The sequence below is a fragment of the Schistocerca gregaria genome, chromosome 6 (assembly GCF_023897955.1).
Source record: "Schistocerca gregaria isolate iqSchGreg1 chromosome 6, iqSchGreg1.2, whole genome shotgun sequence".
Lineage (NCBI taxonomy): Eukaryota > Metazoa > Arthropoda > Insecta > Orthoptera > Acrididae > Schistocerca > Schistocerca gregaria.
The window spans coordinates 321,795,645-321,814,483 of NC_064925.1; the positions used below are offsets into that span (position 1 = coordinate 321,795,645).

General features: G+C 41.1%; 1 protein-coding gene across 1 annotated transcript in view; it reads right to left on the reverse strand.

Annotated features, from left to right (window-relative positions):
- The window catches only part of LOC126278869 (radial spoke head 1 homolog), a 140,314-nt gene extending 122,693 nt beyond the window's left edge, over window positions 1–17,621 (reverse strand). The window contains exon 1 of the mRNA XM_049979143.1: window positions 17,568–17,621. Within this exon, the coding sequence (XP_049835100.1) occupies window positions 17,568–17,621 (54 nt within the window). The remainder of the gene's footprint in view (window positions 1–17,567) is intronic.
- Window positions 17,622–18,839: the final 1,218 nt, after the last annotated feature.

An 18,839-nucleotide genomic window follows, 5' to 3' on the forward strand; every position in this document is an offset into this window, starting at 1 on the left:
CGTCATCTGCAAACAGCCTAAGACGACTGCTCAGATTGTCTCCCAAATCGTTTACATAGATAAGGAACAGCAAAGGGCCTATTAACACTACCCTGGGGAACGCCAGAAATCACTTCTGTTTTACTCGATGACTTTCCGTCAATTACTACGAACTGTGATCTCTCTGGCAAGAAAATACGAATTCAATCACATAACTGAGACGATATTCCACAAATACGCAATTTCACTATAAACCATGACTACCATGATTTCCTTCATAATAAGGGAAATTTGAATTTTCTGAAAATATGTATGCAGCGATACTGCAGTAGCTAACGTTTAAATCAATTTACGAACCACGTGAGATTCTCATTTATTACGCCCCTCACTGAACGTATAACTTTTTGATATATAGATATGAAGAATAACTTCCCCATAAAATAAACTGTCTTAGGAACGCACTGCCCGAATCTCGTGGCTTACTTGAACAAATTAACGAGGTCAAATTTGATGAAGTTTTGCTATCTGTGGCCATTATAACCTTTTACCATCCGTTACAGTAAGTTAATCGTGACATTGTTACATCTGTGTCTGTGTGTCTTTATAAGACCATAGCAATGACTTACGTCATTATTGACAGTGTCGCTTCACTACGGTCAGTGATCATCCGCTGGTATAATCTTAATGGCTCAAAGAATATTTCTGCTAAGATCTAACTCCATGTCTACTGAATTTTTATTCTGTAAACTTTAGTATTTCAAGTTTTCCATGTCAACACTTGCCACGTTTCTTCCTAAAATCCTTACGGACCGAGAGAGGTGGCTGAGGCACTGGACCAGCGTTTAGGAAGAACTTGATTGAGTTCACCCTCCTACCGTCCAGATTCAGGTTTTCCTTAGTTTCTCCAAATCGATTAACAAGTGATTCGAATATTAGGGTGGTTCCTTAGACAGCGAAACTGTCTGTTTTCTTCCTCTTTCCTATCGGAGCTCGTGTTCCATACCTTACGTCTTCGTCGTTGACGAGAAGCTAAACTAAATATTCCGTTCCTTTATTTTGAAAGCTTTACATAGTTCTGTAATGTTTTTATATAGTCAAAATGTCCAACATTCGTATAACTCAGAACAAAGCTAACTCTGTGCGAAAACGAAGTACGTATTTGAACTACGCATTACTGCAATTAAATTTCGAGAGGAAATTATGGAGTATTGACTCAACGCTCCTGATTGTCTAAGAGTCGTTTTTTTGCACTTCACATAATATAAAACACAAATGTACAAAAGAGAATTTATAGTAGGGTATTTTATTTAATAAATCACCCACCAGATTATCTTCACCTGCGGTATCGAAATTCATTGTCTGTTTCTCTTGCATTTCATTTCAAACTCAGATGCAACGAAGTCCAGTTTTTAAAAGGTTTAGCCCTTAAATGGCAAGCGAACGGCAAAACAAACCCACGATGACTGACTGTTTAATTAAACGCAAGTTTAACCTGCCCTGCAGAGCTTGCAGACACATAAATTCTAATTACATCTAAAAGTGTATACTTTATATTTAACGAGCTGGAAGTGCACCATGGTCCGAAAACTATGATACTGCTGAAAAGGAATTTTCCGATTCTGCGGAATGGATGTGCCATTTCCTTTCTTCAGTAAACAGTGAAAACAACGAAATATGTTTATTAAAACTTGTAGCTAAAACATATATTTACTTTAAATTTCAGAAATTAGGAATGATAAAGAAATGAGAGTATATTTTGTGAACAGGATGTCGGAAGGGTAACAGACGAAAGTAAATATTCATCATTAGACGTTTTCAATAGTACTGTCTCCGAAACGTTTTGCTAGAAACATTCTGTAACCAAATATAAATATTTAATTAACAAAATTCTGTCTACTTCACTTGCTTGGTTGCTCTGTGGAATGTTCTATACACGGTGAACCCGACCTCCAACGATCAGCTTTCGAAGGTTTTGTTGGGAAAAGTTCTGAGTATTTTGTTATAACGAATCCGTGGTCTCGGGTGGCTCGTTACAGCGTAATTGCATATCGTTCGATTTCTTACCCTCATTTATTTTTGTGTGCCTGATGAACTGAAAATATCTGCACAACAGTCGGCGGTGAGAGCTGCATGTTTTGTTTGGAAACAAACTTATTCAGGCACTCACTGCACTTGCTGTTTAGAAACAGTAAAGCTCACTTCACCCTTCAGCCTCTATCTCGCATCCAGTACAGCTGGGTTCTGTCTGGGAATTGGTTTACCGCCAGTGTTTGTTGCACATTAACAGTGATAAACGGCAGTGTGGACAGGCTTACGATGAACAGTTGGCCGGTATACATCTCTTTATGGATTCATAGAATGCGGTGAAAGAAATGCTGAGATGTTCATACAACGACAGCAACAACATCACAGTACTTTTGCATCTGAAGGTTGTTGTTGCGTTACCCAGTGTTTGTGTTGAAAAATTTGGTAATTGCTTGTTACATGTGGTTTTACTACCATGGAGAAATGTTTGCAGAAAGAAAAGTAACTGGGATAAAAGGCGATGAATGACAATTACATAATTACTCTCTAACGACCCAACCTAAAAAATATTCCTGAACAAGCTCTTGTAATGAGTCGGCTTCACAATTTATATAGTGGTTCATGAGCCATTTTACCGTCTATTCTATTCCCGAGAAAGGAAAGTGGGGAAGAATCTATGCTGACGGCTGAAGCGCTACATATCTCCTCTATAATGTATTCCACACAGACTATGAAGAATACAGATTCGGAAACCTCGATGGTCAGACTACGCTGTGGGTATCTCTATCAGCAAGAAATTAACCCACCGTCCTGGGCCGATACAGACCATCAGTACAGTTTAAGAGGAGGAAGTCTGAATCAGTCGCTCCTCTGAAGAGTTGCGTAGACTATTACATCATCCATGTATCTCTGGCATTTACAGTATTCCACCACATACGAAAAAGTGAAGTTTCCTACGCTCATACATAATTATTTTGTTCTTACCACTACCAAACTGGTCTTTTTTCCACGGTGGCATTGATGGCAGGGAGGCCTCACCTGGGGAAGTTCGACAGTCGAGTTGCAAGTCTTTTCAGCTGACGCCACACTGGTGGATGATGAAAACAACGCAATATCCAGTCCTCGAGTAGAGAAAAACTCTCACACGGACGGTAATCTAACCCGGGCCAGCTGTCGGACACTCAGACGCGCTGACCACTCACCTAGGGGCAGACTTTCCCACAATAAGTCTGTGAATGTACCAGATACTCGCTTTCCTTCAAATGAACACGCGACAAGAATTATTCTGCAAACAGAAGCAGGATTAATCCTACAATAATTTCGATGCAGCTCACTGAATAATAAGCAGGTCCGTCTCTAGATTGCCTTAAGGAAGACATGAGCTGCTGGAGTCTGGCACTCGACTCAAATCTAAGGAACCAGACTGGGTAAACACTGTCGATGACTTCCTATACAGCTGTGATCTAAAAGAAGAATGGAGAAATCAGTGGGCATCTTTTCATGTTTATAAGAAGCAATGAAACAGATCCGATAGTCCAACCCTTCGGAACGAATCAACCAAGAAAAATACGGAGTTCCCACAACAGTGTCAATACTGGGCACGCAGTGATCAAAACAACACTATATTAAATGAGAGTTAGCTGATAATGACCAATGCGACTACGGAACTTCGGAACAAACACTGGACCACATACTGCACGATTGCCCAAAAAGAAAATTCATGGTCATCTGAAAAGACTCATAGACGCAACAGTTGCAGCAATCAGCTGTCTGGTGTCTTCTGATATTCAACTATAGCAGCTAATGGCTATCTCAACCTCTTCTACCCACTGCTAGTTCTACAATCTACATCTAGTTGTACTGTTTAATATTACCTTATCTCGTCTCGTATCAGTTTAATGTGTGTACCTGTAACCTATAATTTGGTAACCCACATGCTATATAAATAACCGGTTGGTTTGAGTCTCTGATACACCGTTTGTCAAGAAACTGCAACTCCAAAGGCAGCAAGAACACTTCACGGCCTTACGGTTTGCAGAACATTCAGTTTCGTCGTCCAGTTACGTCCAGTTACTGAGTGACTAATCTTGTTACCTCGGCATTGTAGCCAAAGGTTTGTCATAACTTTCGTGGAATGTTCAGTGCTGCTGGGACTGCTGAACGTTTCTGACCTATTTCAAGGCATCCATGGATGTGTGGGATCGAAACTGTATCTTTGTAGAACTACGTTGTTTATTTTACTATGGGGCTATGTTCTGTTCATAACGGAAGTGTAAATACGGCTGAGAAATTAAAGAGTCTGGTCCATTGTTTTTCGCTGCTTGTAAGCACTGCTTCCTATAGGTTTTTCTTTTCCTCCGGTCATGCACAAATTTTGTATACGGGTGTACATCAAGTGTAAAATGTGTACGCAGTTTTTAGTCAGTCCTGCTCCGATTTACAAATGCTAGGTTATAATGGCTACTCGTGTATTTCTGTGTACCGTTAAATGTTGTTAACTAGCAAAGTTTGGTACATTCAGACACCAAAATACACAGACGGCTGGCAAACTGGATTACTTCCCTCCATTCTCTCCGGAGCTGCGACAGAATGAAAAATTAAAAACAATTTATGTTCACCACAGTAATATGGAAACGTTGTCCGTAAAGAACTTCAATTTTATAACCTGGTTACGATTTTTGCGCGACCTGTGATGTTTAAGAGTGTTGGAAATTGCTAGTGTGCTTCAAACTCGAGAGAAACGCAAAGAATGAATATTCATTAAGTTGAAAACAAAGGGAAAGCCTGCTTCAGCTAAACTTTCTTTTCCAGGAGGACACAAAAAAAAGCGAGAACTTACTCTGCGTTCTGTCAGTCGGGCTTTCAGGAATGGCCGAAGCGGCAGCGAAGTTAATATTTAATTGAATATCTTTCAGCAGAGTAAGGATACCTCATACAATCGATAATATCTCAAGTAAGGGTCTAAGGCGGTATATCAGGAAACTAATTTTTGAAGGGGATTCATAGATAGTATAGTAGTTGAGTGAGAGTAACCTGTATGGAATTAAAAAAAATGATGGTTACTTAAATCACGACTTTCACAGTATCTATTAATACAAAGCACTTTCAGATTGTTTCTGTAATAGCGCACTAGATGTTTGAAGGATAGATTGAGTACTTTGAGAATAAGGAAAACAGCCGACGTCTCTAAGGCAAAGTAAACAAGAATTTACAACACAACGGTGGCATATGTAAGTTCATGAAAGACAATATATAAAATATAGATAAAATGTATTATAAAATACCGGGACAGACTCTATTGAAAGGGACCGGATTACTGAGGCTGGGTGACTACTAAAAATGATGGGCTGATCCTGCCACTCTTAAGCACGCTAAAATCTCACACCCACTGTTCTGGGAAGGAGCCCTGATAGGTACAAAACTAAACGCAAACACCACATTCGGCTCACTATCATTCAAATTAAAGTGCGGATCCCGTGGGAGACTCGTACCTTTACTCAAGACATTAAATAAAACACACTAAATAAAAATATACTGTATCATCACTGGTGTTCCGCATCTTTGACACTTCTGAATCTGCTCCGGAATCAATGGAGTAGAGAGGCCTTCTTTGCGGTAAACGAAGTCTTCACCAGCGGTAAGGAATCAACTATAATGAGTTAGTGACTGTCGGATAAATAATGGTACAACCTTCGGGAGTATGTTCGAAGTGTGTAAGCATACAGCATATAACTCTTACGCTCATACATAATGCAAGTGGCGTTCTTTGGAACGTTGAGATCTTCCAGATCGTCTTCAGACATCGAGCAGGAAGTTATGTTTTGAAAGCTCAGAGATACAGATTTTCAAGCATGGCGAGAAGAAACATGTAACAGTGTTAGTGCAATATCTATCAAAGTTTTTAGAGATGTCAATCATACAATGGATATTAAATGATTAAATCTTCATTCAGTTCGGAACGGATATCCATCATCAACATCAGTACGCAGTGTGACCCACATATCCACGAGCACACTCTTGTATCCGTTGTGACAAGGAAGTATACAACCTTAGACCGTCAGCGTGAGGAATTTCCTTCCATACCCGAAAAACATATTGTGACAGTTCGTGAATAATGCTGGTAAGAGGCTGGTATAAATTTGTGCATCTTCCCATCGCTTATACGTGCTCTCCCTTGGTGACGAATCAAGTGGCTGGCCAGGCCAGCCAAGAATTCTGACGCTCCTCAGAGGTTTGTGGTGTGAACTGTAGTGTGGGTTCTTGCATTATCCTGATGGAATATCCCGTTTGATTACCTGGACGTGAAGAGTACGGCAACAGGGCTTACCATTCTTGTCACATACCAGCCAGAATTTAAACTGCCTTCAACAATTACAAAATCAGTCCTTATTATCATACACAGCAGCTCCCCACACCACCATTCCAGAAGTTGGAGTGGCGGGTTTGAAGAATGGTTGCCTCACCAAGTCATCAACAGACACGATGGCATCGATCAGAGGTCACAGACAGAAGCGAGACTCACAGAATGCCACTCATTGCCCATTTCACTCTGGCTCTAAAATATGCAAGTCTGCGTTGTCCGCGGTATATTTGAGCCGTGGTGACTCTAATGGCATTTCCCTGGCGGCACTAAGTACTCAGGTTGCCGATATCGATTCGATCGTGTGTCGTGAGCTAAAGTCTTTGGTCGAGCTGTGCGTCTTGTTTGTATGGCGAGGACTGGAGAGCAGCTGACTGGAAGGCACGTGATTGGCAAGTTGTGGTTCTTAGATGACTACACGGACGGACACGAGTCTCGAGAAGCCGCGTAAGGTTAAATCGGTCGGGGGAAAACCTGGCCTGCTAACTTAAGGATTGGTAGCGGCAGGCGGCGAGAAGACCTACGGACGTCGCGTGCAACCTGACCGGCAGACTTCTTCGCACTTGAGTGGAATTAAATGTTGTTTGCTTATTTTGAGTACTTCATATAGTAAACCCATGTCTGTGTTATATGGCATTGGACCTGTTATATTAACGCGCCTAATTTTGAGGTATGTTCAGTTTAACCTGTACCGGTACCCACTTTTGCGATTAGTTCATGTGTGGAAGTTTGTGGTACGGTGTTATGGGACCAAATTCCTGAGGTCATTGGTGCCTAAACCTACACACTACTGAATCTGACTTAAACCAACTCACGCTATGGACATACCTATGCCCGAGGGAGGACTCGAACCTCCGACGGAGGGAGCCGCACGGACCGTGAAAAGCCATCCTAGACCGCGCGGCTACCCCGCGTGGAAGTTCTTATTTTTTTACTCCTTTGCGACTCTTACGTGAAGCCTTATTTGCGGAGATTACTGTTCCCCCTGATAAGTGCTGGCTGGGTAGCTTTGACGGCAAACGGCGAGTTCCTTTTCCCTGGTCCTGAGCAGAGGCGTGTTTGCTTTTAGGCACGGCTGCAGTTCCATCGTAGCACGGCGTCTTGGTTGACCGGCAGTCTGCCGCTCCTATCAGTCGCATCGTGGTGGTTTACGTCAGGTAAAGTTGATCGTTTGATGCCTGCCTCGGCGGATTGTTTCCGTTTATGCGGAAACCAATAGTTGAATCTATTTGGTGATTTTAAAGAGTTCAGGAGGTTAAAGCGTGTTTGCCGAGCCTGAGGTTCTTCCTCATTCATTATACCTCTGTAATTATTCGTTTAAAGCTAGCATTCTCATTACTACTTCTCAGCGTGTTATGTTTAATATCTGTTATTTATCTATATGAACTGCCGAACCTTACCTTGATTCACAGTCAAAAGCTACTACACTTGTGAAATTTGGCTGATCATTCCTTGTTGGCTGTGATAGCCATTTGCTGTAGCTCTGAGTTTACTTTGAATTTTGGGCAATTGCATATTTATTAATGGTCATTATCAACGTTTCTGCTGGGTTGTACCAGTCGGAAGTACATTTTAATTGGATGTACTCCCAACTTACCTTGAATTTTGGGCAACTATATATTTATTAAATGTCATTTTCAATCTTTGGTTGGCGTGAACCGGTTGGGATTAATAATTAAATTTTATACTTCCCAGTTTGTCTGTTTTGAGGGATTGTGTATTTTATTGTTTAAGGCCTTTTTTTCTTTTTCTTTTTTATTATCATTAAAGGCTCATTCACTGCTAAGCGCCATTCTCTCAGCTACAACAAGTGGCGTGACTTATGATCGTTCCTGTGTTTGGATGAACGTTATGTAATTGTGTAACGGATACCTAAGCTTGGAGATTGTTAGTATATTTAATGACAGTCATTGTAATTCATTTGGATGATAAAATTTTTTGTTGAACCTCCTTGCAGCCACGTCCTGTTGGTGTGACTTTTCTTGTTTTTGGGAACTGTGTACTTCCGATTTTCATGCACAGCTGTTAATGGTACCATAGCGAAAGTTGATTTGAATGAATTGAGCCTATTTAAGTTTTGCTGAGAATTCTGATTCTTTTACTATGTCTTTGAATTTTAATGATAATGTTGACGTTAAATAATAAAGTGTATTATATGAAACAACAAATGACGAAATATGTTGGTCCGCCTTCCATGTGTTTTCCTTAAAGCTATCGCAACCCTAGTTGTGAGGTATCTGTATTGTCAACGGTAAATAACCCGTGGTTACTCGAGATCTCAGTCTAGTCTCCAGTAAACTGTTAGCATCATCGTGATACTATGTTCGAAGCATTTGCCCAATTTCAGCTGTGTTAACTGTTTGCTTGTCAGAGACAGTCAAGCAATCTTCCGATCTTCTCATGGCGTACTCTTTCCGGAACGACCTGTGCCCACTCCTGTCTGCACACCCTTACTCCGAGAGCATCTCGTCACCTCTTACTCTGCAGTCAGTGTTCTACAGCTAGCTGTCTGGTGAGATTTATCATATGATGCTCCCGTGTCACTCATGTCAATGACTGGACCTTTCTCATCGTCCGGAAGAAGGCGATAAGCTGCACGTGCACTTTCTCTTGGATATCGGATAACGAATTCCTCTACAAAAGTTTCGGTAACATTACACACACCCAATTTCCATCATATAGTCACCCCATTCCTCAGCTCTAGGAACATCTATTTCTGTACTGAAAATAAACTCGCATAATTATGAATCCCCCCCCCCCCCATGAACCATGGACCTTGCCGTTGGTGGGGAGGCTTGCGTGCCTCAGCGATACAGATGGCCGTACCGTAGGTGCAAACACAACGGAGGGGTATCTGTTGAGAGGCGAGACGAACGTATGGTTCCTGAAGAGGGGCATCAACCTTTTCAGTAGTTGCAGGGGCAACAGTCTGGATGATTGACTGATCTGGCCTTGTAACATTAACCAAAACAGCCTTGCTGTGCTGGTACTGCGAACGGCTGAAAGCAAGGGGAAACTACAGCCGTAATTTTTCCCCAGGGCATGCAGTTTTACTGAATGATTAAATGATGATGGCGTCCTCTTGGGTAAACTATTCCGGAGGAAAAACAGTCCCCCATTCGGATCTCCGGACGGGGACTACTCAAGAGGACGTCGTTATCAGGAGAAAGAAAACTGGCGTTCTTCGGGTCGGAGCGTGGAATGTCAGATCCCTTAATCGGGCAGGTAGGTTAGAAAATTTAAAAAGGGAAATTGATTGGTTAAAGTTAGATATAGTGGAAATTAGTGAAGTTCGGTGGCACGAGGAACAAGACTTTTGGTCGGGTGAATACAGGATTATAAATACAAAATCAAATAGAGGTAGTGCAGGAGTAGGTTTAATAATGAATAAAAAAAATAGAAGTGCAGGTCAGCTACTACAAACAGCATAGTGAATGCACTACTGTGGCCAAGATAGACACGACGCCCATGCCTACTACAGTAGTACAATTTTATGTGCCAACTAGCTCTGTGGATGATGAAGAAATTGATGAAATGTATGATGAGATAAAAGAAATTATTCAGGTAGTGAAGGGAGACGAAAATTTAATAGTCATGGGTGACTGGAATTCGTCAGTAGGAAAAGCGAGAGAAGGAAACATAGTAGATGAATATGGATTGGGGGGAAGAAATGAAAGAGGAAGCCGTCTGGTAGAATTTTGCACAGAGCACAACTTAATCATAGCTAACACTTGGTTCAAGAATCCTAAAAGAAGGTTGTATACATGGAAGAATCCTGGAGATACTAAAAGATATCAGATAGATTATATAATGGTAAGACAGAGATTTAGGAACCAGATCTTAAATTGTAAGACATTTCCAGGGGCAGATGTGGATTCCGACCACAATCTATTGGTTATGAACAGTAGATTAAAACTGAATAAACTACAAAAAGGTGCTAATTTAAGGAGACGGGACCTCGATAAACTGAAAGAACCAGAGGTTGTAGAGAGTTTCAGGGAGAGCATAAGGAAACATTTGACAGGAATGGGGGAAAGAAATACAGTAGTAGAAGAATGGATAGCTTTGGGGGATGAAGTAGTGAAGGCAGCAGACGATCAAGAAGGTAAAAAGACGAGGGCTAATAGGAATCCTTGGGTAAGAGAAGAAATATTGAATTTAATTGATGAAAGGAGAACATACAAAAATGCAGTCAATGAAGCAGGCAAAAACGAATACAAATGTCTCAAAAATGAGATCAACAGGAAGTGCAAAATGGCTAAGCAGGCATGGCTAGAGGACAAATGTAAGGATGTTGAGGCTTATCTCACCAGGGTAAGATAGATACTGCCTACAGGAAAATTACAGAGACCTTTGGAGAGAAGAGATGCACTTGTGTGAATATCAAAAGCTCAGATGGAAACCCAGTTCTAACGAAAGAAGGGAAAGCAGGAAGGTGGAAGGAGTATAGAGAGGGTTTATACAAGGGCGATGTACTTTAGGACAATATTATGGAAATGGAAGAGTATGTAGATGAAGACGAAATGGGAGACAAGATACTGCGTGAAGAGTTAGACAGAGCACTGAAAGACCTTAGTCGAAACATGGCCCAGGGAATAGACAACATTCCATTAGAACTACTGACAGCCTTGGGAGAGACAGTCATGACAAAATTCTACCATCTGGTGAGCAAGATGTATGAGGCAGGCGAAATACCCTTAGACTGCAAGAAGAATATAATAATTCCAATATCAAAAAAAGCAGGTGTTGACAGATGTGAAAATTACCGAACTATCAGTTCAATAAGCCACTGATGCAAAATACTAATGCGAATTCTTTACAGACGAATGGAAAAGCTGGTAGAAGCCGACCTCGGGGATGATCAGTTTGGATTCCGTAGAAATGCTGGAACACGTGAGGCAATACTAACCTTACGACTTATCTTAGAAGAAAGATTACGAAAAGGCAAACCTACGTTTCTAGCATTTGTAGACTCAGACAATGTTGACTGGAATACTCTCTTTCAAACTCTGAAGGTGGCATGGGTAACATACAGTGAGCGAAAGGCTATTTACAATTTGTACAGAAACCAGATGGCAGTTATAAAAGTTGAGGGGCATGAAAGGGAAGCAGTAGTTGGGAAGGAAGTAAGACAGGGTTGTAGCCTCTCCCCGATGTTATTCAATCTGTATATTGAACAAGCAGTAAATGAAACAAAAGAAAAATTCGAAATAGGAATTAAAATCCATGGAGAAGAAATAAAAACTTAGAGGTTCGCCTATGACATTGTAATTCCGTCAGAGATAGCAAAGGACTTGGAAGAGCAGTTGAACGGAATGGACAGTGTCTTGAAAGAAGGATATAAGATGAACATCAACAAAAGCAAAACGATGATAATGAAATGTAGTCAAATTAAATCGGGTGATGCTGAGGGAATTAAATTAGGAAATGAGACACTTAAAGTAGTAAAGGAGTTTTGCTATTTGGGGAGCAAAATAACTGATGATCGTCGAAGTAGAAAGGATATTAAATGTAGACTGGCAATGGCAAGTAAAGCGTTTTTGAAGAAAAGAAATTTGTTGCCATCGAGTACAGATTTAAGTGTCAGGAAGTCGTTTCTGAAAGTATTTGTATGGAGTGTAGCCACGTATGGAAGTGAAACGTGAAATAAATAGTTTGGACAAGAAGAGAATAGAAGCTTTTGAAATGTGGTGCTGCAGAAGAATGCTGAAGATTAGATGGGTAGATCATATAACTAATGAGGAAGTATTAAATAGAATTGTAGATAAGAGGAGTGTGTGGTACAACTTGACAAAAAGAAGGGACCGGTTGGTAGGACATATTTTGAGGCGTCAAGGGATCACAAATTTAGCACTGGAAGGCAGCGTGGAGGGTAAAAATCGTAGAGGGAGACCAAGAGATGAATACATTAATCAGATTCAGAAGGATATAGGTTGCAGTAGGTACTGGGAGATGAAGAAGCTTGCAGAGGATAGAGTAGCATGGACAGCTGCATCAAACCAGTCTCAGGACTGCAGACCACAACAACAACAATTATGAAACCGGAATCAACATGCACGGAAATACGGGAGTGTCAGTTTAGTAGTGTTGCGTTATGATGTAAGACTGCCGGCCGTGTTGACCGAGCGGTTCTAGGCGCTACAGTCTGCACCCGCGCGACCTCTACGGTCGCAGGTTCGAATCCTGCCTCGGGCATGGATGTGTGTGATGTCCTTAGGGTAGTTAGGTTTAAGTAGTTCTAAGTTCTAGGGGACTGATGACATCAGAAGACCCATAGTGCTCAGAGCCATTTGAAATATTTGATGTAACCCTTTACATTAGCGTCAGTATAACTGAGAGGCGAAGAAGTTGGGAGATATTTCTCGTAGTAAGCCAGCGCGTAGTAAGCCAGCGCCAGAGTGCACTATAGTTTAGAAGGAACGCGTGTATATTAAACACCAAATTACCATAATTATAAATAACAGTATCTTGGCGGAATTAGAACGGAATGTACCAGGGGCAGAAGGGAACGCCTCCTCATGGATTTGCCTTTGGCTTAATTTTCCAAGCGTTAATTATAAACAGTTACATGTATAGTTAGTAGCTATAGGAGGGTGGATGCAGCCGAAGTTCTGCTCGAAATAGTAGCAGTTTATTGCTGCAGGCAATCAGCTCCCTAGTACAGCTACAACACTGTGGTCGAATTGCATTTATCGTGTAACGGATGTTTCCCTTAACTGTGACGTGCATCGATAGAAAACGTATTTTGGCATCCGTTCAGCCTACTGCAATCTACACGAGACAGCACTAGCCGGGACAGCGATAACCGCATAAAAATGATACGGTGATCTATATGCCCTACCGTACATTAAGGTAATTTTGCTGTAAAAATCTTAAATATTAACGAATCAATACTTAGATGACAAAGGCTTGGGATACTTCCAAATACCGTGTCGGACCTCTTTCAGTCCGGTGTAATGCAGCAACTCGACGTGGCATGGACGCAAGTCGTTGGAAGTTCCCTGCAGAAATGTTAAGCCACGCTGCCTCTATCGCTGTCCACAGTACGAACATGTTGCCGATGTGATTCATCTCGGGCGATCTGGGTGGCCAAATCATTTTCTCGATCTATCTAGGATGTTCTTCAAACCAATCGCGAACAATTGCGTCGTGGTGACATGAAATCCTGGTTTTGAACATGAAGTCCATGAATGACTGCAAATTGTTTCTAGGTAGCCGAACATAACCATTTCCAGTCAACGATCGGTTCAGTTGGACCAGAGGACTGAGTCCATTCTATGTAAACAAAGACTACGCGATTATGGAACCGCCACTAGCCTTCACAGTCCCTTGTTGACCACTTGGGTCTACGGCTTCGTGAAATCTGAGCGACGCTCGAACCCTACAGTCAATTCTCACCAAATGAAATAGGGTTTCATCTGACCAGTACATGGTTTTCCAGTATCTAGAGTCCAACCGATATGCTCACGAGCCAGGAGTGGCACTGCACGTGATGTCGCGGTGTTAGCAAAGTAACTCGCGTCGCTCGTCTGCTGCCATAGCCCATTAACGCCAAATTTCGCCGAACTGTCATAACGGATTTGTTCGTCGTAGTTCCCACATTGATTTCTGCGGCTATTTCACGCAGTCTGTTAGCGATGAACACTCTACGCAAACGCCGCTACTCTCGGTCGTTAAGTGAAGACCGCGGCCGTTCCGTTGCCATTATGAGATCAACGCCTGAAATTTAGTATCCTTGGCTCAATCTTGACATTTTGCATCTCGGAACACTGAGTTCCCCATGCGTCTAGCTGCAACTATCATTCCGCATCCAACGTCTGTTATCTCCCCTCGTGCAGCCATAATCAAGTCTTTTCAAACGAATAATCTGAGTACAAATGACAGCACCGCCAATGCACTGCCCTTTTATACCTTTCGTATGCGATGCTACCTCCGTCTGTATAAGTGCATATCGCTAGCTCATGACTTATAACCTTAGTGTAAAGATCATACACGCACAATTCGGCGCAGAAATTATACCGTGCAACACATAATCACGGTTGGTTGGTTGGTTTGTGGGACTGAAGGGATCAGAGTACATGGGCCACCGGTTCCTTTTCCCATGAACTTTAAACACCCACAAAGAATAAAAACAAACAACGGAGATGACAAGGGACGACACAGAACAAGAAATACCCAGACAGAGACCAGACGAAAGGAATTAAAAATCACACAGAGTGTGACAGTGGTTGGCCGACCATGAAAACAAAAAGGAAAAGCCAAACACCAAGTGACACACAAAAAACTACAATCTAAAATCGAAGGCCAAAGGCCAGACTCAACACAAAAAAAGGACAAACACTTAGATCAAGGGATAAAAACCCCCTGCATGAATAAAACTAAAAACTAAGTCTGCCATTGCAACGTCATCCGATAAAAGTGCAGGAAGCGTATCAGGCAGCGCAAACGTCTGCCTGAGCGCAGGTAAAAGGGGACAGGTCAACAAAATGTGGACCACAGTCAAAGCCGAACCACAACGACAGAGAGGTGGGGCCTCGTGGCGCCATAAAACCCCGTGCGTCAACCCGGTGTGGCCACGACCAGCAGTTTCACGAGAGTCATAAAAGATATTATTTGGCGGAAAGCTAAACGTCTGCTTCAAACAATATGTGTTAACTCATGTAGTGTACTTGTAAGTTGGCGTCTTGGACTTTCATCTCTTTTTAGTCACTTAATTGTTAACTGGTGTTCCGATAAAGGCATTAAAACAGCGAAATGGAACAGCATACACACCTGACAAGGAAAACATTCGGCCATTTTCATCGATGAATTTCCACTCGGTTAACAACACTCTTTGTTTCTTGGTCTAGCTTCATGACTGTCGTAATCTGCATTCAGAGTTTTCTATGATACCGTCTTCTAAGATATTCTTCAGTCATTTATAAAATTTGTAATAAGTATTTGTTTGTGTAAAATGATTAGTTTCCGCTTTCACCAGTAACATTTCACAACTTGCCGATGGTGTGTCAATACTTATACTGTGAAAATTCGTTAGATGCGAAAGGTGCTAAACTCGGAGTCACTGAAAATGTGCAATAGGATTCTTTCTACGGCCTTCAGAAACCTGCGTTAGTTTCTATGCTTTGAACTTTTATGAATGAGCAAGACGAAGTATTTGTTGTGATATTTCCAGTAACAAAACTCGAATAAAATTCTCCGAATTCGGAAACAGTAGCTTCAGGTCGAGAGTTAAAACATTACTTCCTGTAATGGTGAAAACTGTTAATAAACTATACGAAAAGACTAGTGATGAAATGCTTAGCGATAATGTACAGGGTGTTCCGAAATGATCTTTACAACTTTGATCACGTTTATTTCGAAATAGGGACAAGTAGATAGGTGCTGTTTACGGCACAATATTCACACACACCTAAACTTTTAGTAGCCGTTCAACAGACTTCAAATTGTGCGCCGTCTGTAGCTCGCTGGATTTCTAAACAATATTGCAGTTTCTCCAATTAAAGGGAAATATACAGAATATATTGTTAATGTTGGTTCTCCAAATAATTATTAAACGGTTCTCCGAAAATGGACTCTCCGTAAATTCTGCATAAAACACATTATATTCAGTTCTCTACGACAAGTAGAATCATGCCAACAACTGATGTTGCACATGAACAGGAGTCAGTAAATGGGGTAGAATGCTCCAAATTTTTTGGAGGTGCATATTAATGAAAACTTGAACTGTAAGAAGCATATTCCTAGAGGAAAAAATATCCTTTATTACCCATTGTTAAAGCTGCCAGTGGTTCTGAAAAGAGTTCAATATATACCAACAAAATCATGGTGTAGTGTGTTTTTTCAAAATTTAGGAGAGTCAGTTTACAGAGAACCACTTAATATTTCTTTAAAAAAGAAGAGAAGAAAAGGACATCTTTAATGATCTCTTCAGGGGCTTTCTCTCTAAAGGGAGGAACTGAAATGTTCCTTGAATATTCTGCGTGCTACAAATGGCGCACATACTGGAACCTGTGAAACGTCTACTAAGCGTTTAGATATGTATAGACATTATGCCGCAAACAGCACATTTCTAGATATCCCAGTTACTGAAAAATACGTGATCAAAATGGTAAAGGTTATTTTGGAACACCCTGTATATACTTGTAAAGCACAATTTCCCCATTCGAACTGCTAGCGAAATGATGAAATAAAACGACGACGGCTATATACCTCGTTGGAATGGTGCTAATGTAGACGAACAGTGGGTGGAATTTGACGAAGCAGGCGAAGGAAATCACCTGACGCATTATTTAAGGAACCATTCCGGCATTTGGATGTAGTATTTTAGGGATTTGCAATAAACGCTGCTGAAGGTGATGGGACAAGCTTTGAACAACGTTTCTGTTGGGGACGAATCTGATACGCTTTAATACATTTAAGAGGTTCCTGATACAGAACAAGAACCTGTAACAAACGAATTCGAACTCGGACAAATACGGATAGGATTTTAGTAGAATTGTGAAGCGACATGCTCAAATTCTTAGTGAAACGATGAAATACAAATAGAAAGAAACACGTTGACACTACTCAGTCAATGGTTACATGAGCGACATAGTGGTATGTTTCACACCCCATCAAACAAAGCCAAAATGAGTCCATCCGGGCATTGCGTTTAGTGTGTTATTTTATTTGCTTCATATACATGTTTGAGATTCCCGAGTCATTCTAATTGAAGCGGATGAAAACTGGGATGGGTGTTTGAGCATGACCACTGCGGACTCCGACAACAACTGACCTAGTACTCCCTCTGGAGCAGCCTCGGCGTTGACGATAGGCTAAAGTTTACACCACATCGTCATAACTGTCTTACAGTTTAAACAAAAAAGTCCGACCCTATTACCTGATTCTAATCAGTAGCAGAAATTCAAAACAAACAGAAGAAGCACATCAGCTCACAGAATAATAGTAATACGTTGTCTTGAAATACAATTCCCTGTTGTTTATGGTGTGCACTGCTAAACACTCATAGGAAAGAGACGTAAACGATATGCGTGCGCAATCTGTTAATAACATCACCCCCCTCCTCTTTCCTGTCCACTCACAATCACCTACTACTCAAAACAGACACACACGCAGACAACAAAGTGGGCAACAACGCAGAAATGAAATACTTAACCTGAGGTTTCTTCGAGATCTATAAAAATAGAAAGTTATTGTTACATACCCCCAATGACTCTTCCTCTCCTTCTCCAAGTGCATCTTCCCCTTCATCTCCCATTTTTAGGGCTTACAGGCAGAAAGACGATCGCTGATAATGACAATAAAATTCAGCTGAGCGCCAGCAATTTTAGCTGCAATGTGCAGAGATGTTGTTGAACTACACTTTCATTGTTTCATTGCCGAGTTCAAAGATTATGCATGTGTTTAGCAGTATTTACTTGTATAAAATATGGAAATTACAACACTTTAAATCTTGACATTTAATTTCCGCCAGAAATACGCCAAACAGCAGGAAAGCAAAAGGCAAGCATATCGAAATGGCTTAGTAGTTTCTTACGTTTTAAAAAAAAGACTACTTCAAAGCTGCATTAAGAAATTATGCTTGCTCGTAACGTGGTTGTATGCGACAGAAGAATTCAATTTCGCACTAAATGGTCTAGCTGATGATCCATACTAACGAAATCTTCAATGTTTCATCGGGTTGTCAGTCATCTGTCCTGTAGTGTTGAATTGCAGTATTAGTGGCGTGCAGCGTAACACAGTTAGGTTGATTATAGAGTTAAGTGTAACGTTGTGAAGTCATATGAAACGGAAGAAGAATATCAGGTTCGGTGTTGCGAAAGCGATTAGTCTACATCGTTTTATTGGAAGAATTCTAATAAAGTGTAACTTATTTATAGAGCAGACAGCGTACGGAACATTTGTACTACCCATTGTTGCCTACCGCTCGAATGTTTTGGACTAAAGTAAGAAATCGAAGCAATTCCAACTCACGCTGCTAGGTTTTTTACAGGTAGTTCGTTAACACGAGGGTATTACACACATGATTGGTGAGCTCAAATGGGAATCTCAGGAGGGAAGAGACATTGCTTTGGCGAAATACTGATGAAAAATTTTAGAGAACCGGCATTTGCAAAAGGCTATAGAATATTTTTACAGCCACCAATGTAAATCTCGCGTAAGGACCGCGAAGGCAAGGTTAGAGAACTCAGCGTTAATTTCGAAGTGTATAGACAGTTTCTAATCTTCTGCTCCGTTTGCAAGTGGAAGAGGTAAAGGAATGACCAGCAAAGTAGCAGTGGTACAACGTAACCTCATCCACTCACCGTGTGTAGATGTAGATGTAGCTGTAGGATGAAGTTAGGTTATTCGTTCAATTTCAATTTTATAGGAACATGTATTTGTGATATTCCATGGGGAGACAACTAATCTCTCAGCATAACACTGAACTGTCTTCTTAAATTTAAGAAATCGTGCAGAGTGAACCAAAACTCTA